At 39.9% G+C, this 12,307-nt stretch overlaps 1 protein-coding gene across 1 annotated transcript in view; it reads left to right on the top strand.

Annotated features, from left to right (window-relative positions):
• ITGA1 (integrin subunit alpha 1) overlaps positions 1 to 8,938 on the top strand; it is a 73,175-nt gene extending 64,237 nt beyond the window's left edge. The window contains exons 24-30 of the mRNA XM_028748105.2: positions 994 to 1,096; positions 2,299 to 2,412; positions 3,094 to 3,198; positions 5,268 to 5,372; positions 6,495 to 6,587; positions 7,500 to 7,616; positions 8,710 to 8,938. Of these exons, the coding sequence (XP_028603938.2) occupies positions 994 to 1,096; positions 2,299 to 2,412; positions 3,094 to 3,198; positions 5,268 to 5,372; positions 6,495 to 6,587; positions 7,500 to 7,616; positions 8,710 to 8,754 (682 nt within the window). The 3' untranslated portion in view covers positions 8,755 to 8,938. The remainder of the gene's footprint in view (positions 1 to 993; positions 1,097 to 2,298; positions 2,413 to 3,093; positions 3,199 to 5,267; positions 5,373 to 6,494; positions 6,588 to 7,499; positions 7,617 to 8,709) is intronic.
• The last annotated feature ends 3,369 nt before the right edge of the window (positions 8,939 to 12,307 follow it).

Genomic DNA, 12,307 nt, shown 5'->3' with positions numbered 1-12,307 from the left:
TTAGACATAACTCCCACAAAACCTACTAGGGATGTAAGAAGCATTGTTTTCTGTCCCACCCTGTATTGGTCACATGCAGCACTGTTTTCATTCTGCTGCAGTTGATCTGACAAAAACTATATTATTCTACTTGGTGTCTGTTTTGGTGTATGTAAGTTACATCATTTATGTAATGAATTACATGCATTGCTACATCATTACATGATTCCACCACATAAGTTTCAGTGCAAAGGAAACACAGTGCAAATACTGTACACATAAAATTGAAAGCAAATACAGCAAATGCCAATCATATTTGGTGATTTGAATTCTGTTCTAGACATGGGACACATAAGGGAACAATTTCTGCTCCCATTTCTGTTTTCAGCTGAATTCTCAGACAACCTTGCTTCCTAATAACCATGTTTAGGATTTCAGCCTTAGAGATAGCTTCACCTGAAGCAAAAAGGCACATATTCTATCACACATAAGATGTAAGAAAAGCCCTGCTGGATCAGACCAAAGGTCTATCTAGTCCAGAAATCTGTTCCCACAGTAGCCAACCAGATGCTTATGGGAAGCCCTCTCAATATTTTAATTATTTATTACCTCTCTTTCGCCCTAGGGTCCCAGGGCAGGTTACAACATTAAAACAAAATTTTAAAAACAGTTTAAAACAATTTACAGTTGCAGAAATAAGGTGAGGCCAAAAAATATACATCTCAAGGATCAAAAGCCAGTATTAAGAGGTGCATCTATTCTCCATGTTCACTAGAAGCTGTATTTGACATCTATGGCCGTTAGTGAAAGAGCATGTTTTTTGTTTAATTACCATACTGCATGGTTTTCTCAGCACCAGCATCAACACTAGTCCTTATCTAAAAACATGGGTATATTGAACACTGATCTACCTTTTGATTATTTTAGGTTACTGTATTGATGTATGTGGGATATTTTGAAAACTCTAAATAGCTATATACATTTTATTTTTGTTTTGTTTTGTTTCTTTTTCAGAGAACCCAGTTCATTTCACATCATTATTGCTGCAAATGATACTTTCCCTAAATATATTAATTCCACTGAGAACATCGGAGATGAAATTAACATAAACTACATGGTAAGAAAAAGCCTGCAAACATTTACTGGCTGCTGTTCTTTTCCGTGTGTGCCTGTGTGTGTGTGTGTGTGTGTGTGTGTAAAAGCGAAATTTTGCCTATGTAAATCTACCCTAGCCTCTGACGGTTGAAAAACAGGTTGTGGTGGTCAACTTTCTAATTGTCAAAATGTGGGTTTTGTTTCATACACTGTTTTTATTTGGTTTTGAACTGTATCACTTGTGTTTTGTAACCCACTCTTAGGCACCTTAGACTGAAGGGCTATTTTCAATTTCAGTCAGAGTGTTGGCATGGGGTGAAAGAGATTCAGTGGGAGACTGATAGAGTGATAGCAAAGTCAAAATCCCCACTCGTGAATATATTCAAAATTTAATTGCAAACAGAGCCAAAAGTAAGATGATTAGTCCCCACTTACATTTTAAATGGATACAGTGGTACCTCAGGTTAAGTACTTAATTTGTTCCGGAGGTCCGTTCTTAACCTGAAACTGTTCTTAACCTGAAGCACCACTTTAGCTAATGGGGCCTCCCGCTGCTGCCGCGCCACCGCCATGTGATTTCTGTTCTCATCCTGAAGCAAAGTTCTTAACCCAAGGTACTATTTCTGGGTTAGCGGAGTCTGTAACCTGAAGCGTATGTAACCCGAGGTACCACTGTATACTCTGTATACATTATATAATTTCATAAATGGTAAATTAAATGGCATAAAAGGGTAAATTATAAAGAAGAACAGCTGTCATACTTTTTGATAAATAAATGGCTAAGAAAGATGTGCCAAGAAGTATCTCAGCTCTTTTTTCTGGTTGAATATGCTACTCCTGGATTAATACACAGAGGTACAAATATGTAACCAGGACAAATGGTCTTGAAATGTATGGATGTACAGTGGTACCTAAAGTGGTGCTTCAGGTTAAGAACAGTTTCAGGTTAAGAACAGACCTCCGGAATGAATTAAGTACTTAACCTAAGGTACCACTGAACTATGATCTGATGTTGTAAGGCTTTGGGATTGCAAGAACTAATAATATCCTATGGGCAGGTGCCAAACCATAGCTAGTATTCTGTATTCTGCACATTCAATAGGCATTGCCCCCCAGCTTATAGTTCAAAGAGGTCTGGAGGAGGATGGTGCTGGATATTGATGAGGTCATTGGCACTGAATGAATGTACTAATCTAAGTGAAACTTCCATCCTTTTGTCCATAGATTGAAAAAGGTGACCATTTTCCAATGCCGCCGCTTACACTGCAAATCTTATATCCTAACCTGACTTCAGTCGAAAACTATATCCTCTACCTGACTGCAATATCTTTCTCAGAGGTAAGTTAGTTATATGCAAACAGCATTGCCCAGTAATTGGAAGTTAAGCTTCTTATCTGCATTGTGTGGATTTAATATTGTGAATAACAAGAAGTTCCATGTCTCTTTCCTTTCACTTTTCTAAATGGAAAATGGAAAACCATCTTTAATATTTATTGTAAAACGCTTAGAAGTTTTTGCTACAATCAAGTGGCATATAAATTTTGGTAAATGAAATTAAATAAAAAAAAATTCTAGAAAGTTTAAGGGATAAGAATACAACAGTCTGATCTGTTCAGGTTAGAAACCAGAAAATCCATGATGTCGTCTCCAGCTTTGGACCAAATATTGTGGTCTGGGCAAGAAATTTCTTTTTACATGTCCAGGCTCACTTGGGCATGTAGAACTATTTGTGCTCTGCTTTAGTTATAACAAAATGTGGAATAGTGATTAAAAATAATCTACCTTGTTTGCTGTACCCTTTTCTGTTTATTATGGTATATTTTTCTTAGCACTGGGCTATTCTGTTCTTTCTGTTTAAAATTATTTTGCTTTTTAAATTACTATATTCTGATCCTTTATACAGCTTATAACAACTGCAGAGACATAAGCCAACTTATTTGTGAAATTAACTTAAACATGGTTAAAACTGTCTTGGACTGCCAATAATATTTGTTTCCTGGTTGCTTTCTCCGCTAACAGAATGTAAACTGCAATTCCAGCCACTCCACAAATCCGTTGAGAATTGGTGGTGACCCTCCCTTCAAGACATCAGGAATAAAACATCCTCTAAAGGATCCAAAAATAGTACGTTTCTCCTAATGTCTGTCTGCTTGGGGAGGCTTAAACTGAATATTATCACAGACATGACTAGTTACACTTTGGGTTATGTTAGGAAACATTTCCCTGTCATTGTTACCTGTAATCATAATTGTATTTTTCTTAGCCTTTGCTGGGAATATTATGCACAGGAGTAAGAAATGCATAATAAGGAGAAGCAGGTTAGTGGGAGGGGCAGGAAGGGGCAGTGAGATGGTAGGGAGGTATGTACAGTGCAAATGTAAAAAGGTAAAGGTAAAGGTACCCCTGCCCATACGGGCCAGTCTTGACAGACTCTGGGGTTGTGCGCCCATCTCACTTAAGAGGCCAGGGGCCAGCGCTGTCCGGAGACACTTCTGGGTCACGTGGCCAGCGTGACAAAGCTGCATCTGGCGAGCCAGCGCAGCACACAGAAACGCCGTTTACCTTCCCGCCAGTAAGCGGTCCCTATTTATCTACTTGCACCTGGGGGTGCTTTCAAACTGCTAGGTTGGCAGGCACTGGGACCGAACAACGGGAGCGCACCCCACCGCGGGGTTTCGAACCGCCGACCTTTTGATCGGCAAGCCCTAGGCGCTGAAGCTTTTACCCACAGCGCCACCCGCGTCCCACAGTGCAAATGTACATAGAGCCAATCCAGCTCTCCTGCTGGTGCATTTGCACCACGCTGACCTCACCGTTGCCTTGCCGCTTCCAATAACTCTTACCTATGGGACCGCCTCTCCCGGTATGCCCCACGGAGAGCCTCAAGGTCCATAAATAGCAACATCCTAGTGGTCCCGGGCCCTAAGGAAGTTAGATTAGCCTCAGCCAGGGCCAGGGCCTTTTCAACACTGGCTTCGGCCTGGTGGAACGCTCTGCCTCATGAGACCAGGGCCCTGCAGGATCTGATTTCTTTCCACAGGGCCTGTAAGACAGAGTTGTTCCACCTGGCCTTTGGCTTGGAATCAACTTGATCCCCTTTATCCTTTTTTCTTTCTCCTTCTGTGATGGAACCCGTATTTGGGGACTTCCCTGGCTTTTTTTCTGACCCACGTAGGACCAGTCTGGATAGTTGGCCTTGGTGAAGATTTGACATTTTCTCCCCCAAAACAGTTTTTGATCTGGGCTTCCACTGAAATGGGGCTGCATTTTAAGTTATATTTTAATCCTGTTTTTAAGTTGTATTTTAATCAATTATTTTTATACTTGATGTTAGCCGCCCTGAGCCCGGTCTTGGTCAGGGAGGGGGGGTATAAATAAATAAACAAGCAAAAGCAACTCAAATAAAAGAATTAATAAATAAGCAAAAGCAACTCACCTGCCTGGAAACAAGCACTGTGGCTCTGCTCCACCCAGTAAGCCACTTCTGATAACCAGCACATGCAATTACAATAGCCCCACTTATAGATATTTTCACCTTATTTAGATATGATGTACATATACTCTTAGGAGTATAATTTTTAGTTTTGAGGGCCTTTATAGCCTTTAGAGACAGTGTGGTGTAGTGGTTAAGAGCGGTGGACTCGTAATTTGGTGAACCAGGTTTGATTCCCTGCTCCTCCACAAGCAGCTGCTGGGTGATCTTGGACTAGTCACACTTCTTTGAAGTATCTCAGCCCCACTCACCTCACAGAGTGTTTGTTGTGGGGGAGGAAGGGAAAGGAGAATGTTAGCCGCTTTGAGACTCCTTTGGGTAGTGATAAAGCAGTATATCAAATCCAAACTCCTCCTCCTCTTCTTCTTCTTTTGGATCTGAGTTTCCTCCATCTTTCCATTGCAGTGAACAGAAATACGCACTGATTCTTTTTCCCATTATTTTATGAGTCAGAAATATGCGTACTGGTTTAAGTTGCTCTCTGTCTCAGAGTCTGTGGGACACTTTTTCACCACATACCCTATACGAGTGCCACTCTATGCATTTCAATAGAAATAATATATAATAATAGAAGTTGAATGACATTTGTTTCAGTGGGGTGAAGAAAATGGCTGTCAGGATATCTGAAGTCAGGCTATTTGGGGCAGTCATGTTTGGCAGAGGTTTAATTAATAATGTCTGTCTATGATCCTTCAAACAGAACTGTGATTTTTATCACTGTGCATCTATTAACTGTACGGTGGCCCCATCGAATATAACTCATGTGAACATTTCATTCCGAATCTGGAAACGTACCTTTAAAAAGGTAAGTGAACTGCCAACTTTGTTACAGTCGTGAGTCCAAAACCATGTTATGCCACTGTCACAGTTCTATATGTAGGTATAATTGCCCAATGTATCTATTAGGGCTGCGCACTGGATTTGGCCAAGGCCTGAGTCCACAGCCACATCAGCTCTACCTAATTTGGGTGTCAGCTGCAGTGCCGGATTTATGTATAAGCTAAACAAGCTATAGCTTAGGGCCCCACTTTCTTGGAGCCCCCCCCCCCCCCAAATTGTGGTTTTTATGTTGATCTTTTCTGTGAACTACCCTGAGGCCTCCGGATATAGGGGGTATAGGGCAGTTTATAAATTCAATAAATAATAATAATAGATACTGTTAGCTTTTAATAAATGAAGAAGAGGTTAATGACAGACAATCAGCCTGTTATAAAGCAGGACAAAGTAGCAGAGAATGTTTTGTTTGCTTGTTAAAAACACACACACACATGCAAATGACACACCCTATTATACATCACTCATGCTGCTGTTAGCTTTATGGGAGAAAGGTATCATTGGAGCATACAGGGATGTTCATTGGGATCACAGCTGCAGCAGAAAGGGTTAACCATCAGTACAGTCCCAGTAAAAATTTCCCACTCCACCCTCTATTCTGGAGCCTATGATCGAATAAAATAAATACACTGGTGTAGTTCTGGTGGCAGTGGAGGGGAACAGCTGGGGGCAAGTGTTACAAAAAGGCACATAACTGAAGGAACCCCTAATTTGCTCCTTTATTTCCCACATTTCACCAGTAAGGAAGAGGAGCTGTTCAACAAGACAAGAAGCAAGTGCCAAGGCAATCTCAGCGAGACAGCAGACAGTGGCAATGAATGTCATAAGTCAAGGGAGGGGCAACTTTTATCAGACAGAGGGTTGCACTGGTACATGCTGAGCACATGGCAAAGTTCTGTGCCAGAGTACCAGAGACCAGACAGTGGGTGGGATAAGAACTGTAGTTCTCAGACCACCTCTCAAGCAGGTTTTCCACCTGCTGTTCTACACAGTTTTAAACAATTTCCTCTTAGAAGCAGAAATCATACTCTGTTCTGATTCATCTCTGGAAACTAATGCTTCATCAAACTGCTTTTCTTCTGCTTTATTCTAGGCAAATCTTCATAGTGCAGAGGTCAATGTAAGAGCATTACTTAGGAGTGGAAACTCATTACTAATATTGAAAAAAGAAAATGAAAGAATAGAGGTAAGTCCCACCAGACTCTTGCAAACATTGGAAGCTCAATCCACAAACCAGTTAAGGCAGGAAAAAAGGCTGCCATCCTAACCTTATGAATTATGCCATAAGGCTCACTGAATTTACTTCTAAGTAAACATGCAGACTGGCTGCTCATTTGTCCAGAAATATTTGTCCAGATTCACAACTACAATCAAATGGAAAGGTAGTAAAAACATTCTGTTCATTGATCTTCATGATGTGGAAAAGTAGCCACCTAATTTCTTCTCTGCCACTGCACTCTTAATTAAATTAGTGTATAATAAGGGTGCTTATTTTTAACATTCGCGGCTTTGCAGCACAATTCTCTGAATATTTATCCAGAAGTAAGTCCAATGGGGCTTTCTCCCAAGTAAACACTTACTTCTGAGTAAACATGCCTGTGGTTGCATCACACAAGAGCTGCTCAGATCTCTTGGGATGCAGTTCTTTACAAAGTTTATCGGAAGGAAGTCTCATTAAACGTATTTGGATTCACTTCTGAGTTAGCATGTATAGGATTGTGCTGCTAGTATGCCTTGTTTGTGAATTCAGCCTAAAGTGATTGGTAATTACATTTCATTGACTTCAGCAGTACTTGTATACACAAAACCTTGAGATCATTTGCAGCCGTTTTTATTTCAAAACACTTTTTTGCACAGGTAACTAGTAGAAGCAAAACTCTCACACAGCTTTCCCCTGGATATTATCCCACATAATAAGCTATGAAAAGCCTCTTTCCCCTCCTCACTTGCTTTTGTGTATTTGCATGAAAACTTAAAAATTAAGTACAACTAAAAGTTTGTGTGTGTTAAGAACCAATTAAATACAGATTAGACCTAGAACCTTGTTCCATCATTACTGAAATACTGATTTATTTGTGTGTGTGCTTTCAATTTTCAGACCATTATTAAAATTTCCAAAGAGCTTCTTCCTGGTCATGTACCACTATGGGTTATTCTGCTGAGCGTTTTTGCTGGACTTTTGATTCTTACGCTGCTTATATTTGCATTATGGAAGGTATGGTATATACATTGTTCATTCCATATTTGAGTTTAGTGTTTCAGAATTATTCCCCCCTCAGTGAAAAATCAGTGAAATTCATAACAGGGTGATCAGTAGTAAAGCAAAATCTGATTGCTCCCTACATATTATCTTACTGATAAAGACAGCCTTGTGCCTCTATTGTTGCAGCAGGAATATCATATAAAGGAATAATGATCTCAGTTCCCCAAATGTCGGTTCTTATATAGCCAAAATGGCACCATCCATGCATAAGGAGGGAGGTGTTAGTGGACTTCAACAAACCTGAAGTTTTGCAGAAGTTAAAAAACATATTTTAAGGGAGGGGGGACCCTAAAGGGTGAGGAGGGCTCCTGAAACAGAATGCTGACAACAGCTACAGCTACAGAATGCTGACTAAATGTTACTCATACTCATCCACTGATTTCTAGCATAGAATATCACCCATAGTACATAGTATCTGATTACTTCCATTGCAGGAAGCATCTGGGTGGCATTAAGCATTTGACCACAAGTGGGAGCCCTTGTCAAAGCCAAAGAAAGAAAGAAAGGGAAATAACACAAAGCAGATTTAATATGTATACAGTGGTACCTCGGTTTAAGAACAGTCCTGTTTACGGACGATTCAGTTTACGAAGTCCGCAAAACCAGAAGTAGTGTCCCGGATTGCGAACTTTACCTCGGTCTAAGAACGGGATCTGAAAGTTGGAAGGGCACCGGTGATGGGAGGGCCTCATTAGGGAAAATGTGTCTCGGTTTAAGAACGGTTTTGGTTTAAGAACGGACTTCCAGAACGGATTAAGTTCGTAAACTGAGGTACCACTGTACACAATTTGAATCTAGGATCATCTTAGGAGTTGCACAATGATCGTCTTAATTCAAGTGTTTCTGTTCTTTGCGTGACTGGGTGTCCTAATTCTGATGTTTTATTCCAAACTGATTTTTTATGGCAAAACCTCTCTTGACTGAGAAGTGTATGTTAGGTAGATTGGCCTTAAATACAAACGGAAATGAATTTCTTCCCCCATCCCTGTACATCCCTGCAAGTTTTCAAAGCTGGATTAAAATGTTGTTACCACTTTCCTTTCAGGCTGGGTTTTTCAACAGGCCATTAAGGAAGAAAATGGAGAAATGAGAAGGGGAAACCCTCCAGAAGAAAACTAGGAATTCTACAAGGACTTGTCCTCAGGTCTTCCTCAGAAATGTGACTGTAAAACACTGACTTGGAGCAATCTAGGTGGTCACAAAAGTTTTCTTGAACACTAACAGAAAGTGCCTAACACTAAACACACACACACACAAACACACACACACAAACACATGAAGCCAACAAATCAATGATAGAAAAGGGCACACAGCACATGTTGTGTGTCTAAGGAGACTTTGGGCTTCTGCATCTCAAGCAACCCATTTCCATGTGGCATGCAGACTCCTTTTAAAACCCAGGAGAGCTTTAAAAGCGGTCTACAGAGGAAAGGAAACAACAGTGGAGTTGTGGGTTGGGACCAACTGGCTGAAGGTAGCTTAGCTTAGCTCTGCAGCTCTGTAGATCCCAGTCATTCCCCCCCCCCCAAAAAAAAATTGGTGTTTGCTTTCAGAGCAGCACTCCTCTAAAGCTGTCACATTTATAGGGCAGTGTGTTCTATTGAACTAAATGGGATGCACTTCCTAATAAGACAGGTTTCCTACCCATCTGGCGCTCTCCTGATATTTTGGAATACAGCCACGTTAGCCCCAGACAGCACAACCATCCGTCCCCAGGCTGAGAGAGAGTATTGGATTTGGGATCAGTCTCTGATACGTACAGCAAATGTTTTGTAAAGTTGCTGTTCTGTTGTTCCAAAAGAGGGGTGAAGGTGCAGAATCATTTCCCATAAGTAAAAGAATTCAGAGCTTGGTACTTCACTGTAAGCCTGAATTTCAAATCCTGAACATAGCTGTTGGTTTGAGCGGTAAACATTTGCTTCAAAGAATAGCACTCAGAATGCATCGTTTTGAAAAGGAAAGATTTCCCTGCTCTATTTATGATGAGACACGCAGAGGTGTTTCGATCAATTTATTGTATGACCATCAAAATATATATATACAAGTGCAGTGCTGGTGCTGTCCATTCCTGACGCCACCCAAATTTTTCATTCATTCACTATTGTACAAAAGGAGGTTTTGTGCCTAGACAAACTTAGTTTCTGTGGTTTCACTAAGATTTTTGAAAGGATAGTCAAATCTGCACACACCTTTTTCGAACATTTAAGAGATGGGGAAATATATATGGGTGGTTGTGGGCTCTATGGTGCTGGTGGGCATTTAACCGTGGTTGTCATATATTTCCTCCATTAATCTGGCAATTATATTGGGGGTGGGTAGGATTGTAGACAATGCTGTTGCTTAAAAATAAAAAAGCAGTGCCGGTCAGAAAAGAGCCTCTCATACATGTGGCTTGTAATGTAATATTTGCTTAAATATTTGTTTCCAATTTAACTGGCACATTGGAATTTTGGAAATGTGAGCAAGTATTTCATGGAATGACCAAATATCATTATGTCTATTGGAGGGAGTGGGGTCCAAACCCAAAACTTATCTATGTTGCCCTATTGCTATAAGGTTACAAATCAGCTGTATTAACATATAACTACATGAAGATTGCAAGTGGCCATAATTGTGACGTGTGAGGAATTCACAGCATGAATAATCACACATATTTGTTTGGTACGGCATACATTTCACACTGGAGATTCTGTTGTTTGCCATTTAAGACATTGTCAGAAAAACTCGCCAAGAATCCTGTTATTTGCACATAAATTAAAAGGAATGGAAACTCAGATTTGGGATTATACACTGATTCCTACAGGGAAATGCATCACAGTATCAAGCAATTAAAAAGAAGCAACAGTCTAGCACTACAATGAAGCAAGGTGATCTCCCTTGGTTTTCATTTTTTGCTACTTATGTGTCGAGGAATTATTTAAACAGTAGCTATGTTAAGTGTCTGTCTGAAACACTATTATGTACACTGTATCTATAGAAATACACTGAAATAGATAGAATGTTTAAAATCTTAATAGAGCACAAAACACAGTGGCCCAAATCCCACTAAATTTAGCCACAGGTGACTGAAAGCACAAGAAGGTTATTTAGATACAACTAACTTGTTCCAATTAGCCGTTTTAAAAAAGGGAAATCCATTCATTTTAATGGAACTCAATTTAAAAGTAAACTTGCTTAGGATCATGGCCTGAAGATTGCACTCAATGGCCCATTTAGTCTAATTTAAGACAGTGAAGCTCTACTGGAGAAAGTTGGCTGCATATTTTTATCTAATACTATTTAATGCAAGTCTAATTATCTTTCCCCAAATATATCACCTTTCTTCTGCACTATGAAAATGTTTTGCTATACATTCACAATTTGAGTAGCTTGGTGTGTATATAAATGTGGATATTTTAAATGTAAGCTTGGTACATATTGTTTAACTTCAAAAGTTTTATCTCTTTTATGTTACCCTATCTGAATTTTTCACTATTCTTGGTTGGTAGGTTATTCCTATCCCCAAGAATGAACACGTACATGAGAGCTAGTTCACACATGACAGCAAACCACAGGAACCAGCCTTGTCCCATCGTGTTTTCAGTTAGTTACTTACTGTTTGGCAATAAATAAATAAAAGCTTGCCATTACATCTGATCTGGGAAATAACAGTTTGCACTAATCCTTCAACCTAGGATTGTAGAGCCAACTTCAAACTGGCTTACAATCCTAGTTCAGAAGGAAAGCACAAACCATGGTTTACCGATCTGGGTGCAGCAGCAAGCTATGGTTTGCACTGAAGTGAGAATTAACTAATTGAAATAGAGAGCACAAGGAGACAGGAAGAAGGGCAAAACAATGTGCTAGCTCAAGGTTTATTCCAGTAGTATCAAACCGTTAGTTTTAAATATATTTGAGTATACACAGAGTTAAATAAATTTTCATTTATTGTTTTAAGTGATTATATCAAATTGATGTAATGAGTCTGAGTCTGATTCATGCTTTATAGTATCCGTAGCATTCATAAGTCTGAAGCAAACCATGAGTTCATTCCTGAATGCATACTGTTTGTTTGTGTATGCTTGTTCCTAATACAATTTCACAATCCTGTCTGAAGATGAACAGAGCCCTTTGTTTAGTGAATATAACTTAGCAGAAACCACAGACAGACCCACAACTTGAGACTTCTGAATAATTATGACTCTGTGGGTTGCCAGTTCTTGAGCAATTCCTCAAGATCAGTCAGCTGTGCACCTGGAAAGATGAGGTAGTGAATCTTGCCCTCATTCTATTTCACCCTCCTTATGTGTAATTTCTAGTATCGTGATGAACTGGATCCAACCTCACAACAGTATCATTCAGTTTCTGTTCCGAAGCAAGTTCCACTGAATTCAATTGGGATTACATTTCTAGGAATGAAGTATATAGCGTTGCAATCCAAATCAGTTGTACCTGTGACCCAATGAAATCAGTGGGACGAAGTCGTGACTTAATTTTACTGTTTGGATTGCTTCACGTGAATTATTTCATGCAACAACCCTGTCAGGTGTAGGTATTGTTGATGGGGCAGAGAAAGTAATCACCAGGTGGGCTTAGGAAAGCCAGAGGTGAGAGATCTGAACCACAGGAAAGGATATTGCTGTTGCACCCAAGCATAGGCATCT

Source organism: Podarcis muralis, chromosome 11 (assembly GCF_964188315.1).
Source record: "Podarcis muralis chromosome 11, rPodMur119.hap1.1, whole genome shotgun sequence".
Lineage (NCBI taxonomy): Eukaryota > Metazoa > Chordata > Lepidosauria > Squamata > Lacertidae > Podarcis > Podarcis muralis.
The sequence above is the reverse complement of the archived record's forward strand: the minus strand, read 5'-3'. Positions and strand labels throughout refer to the sequence as shown.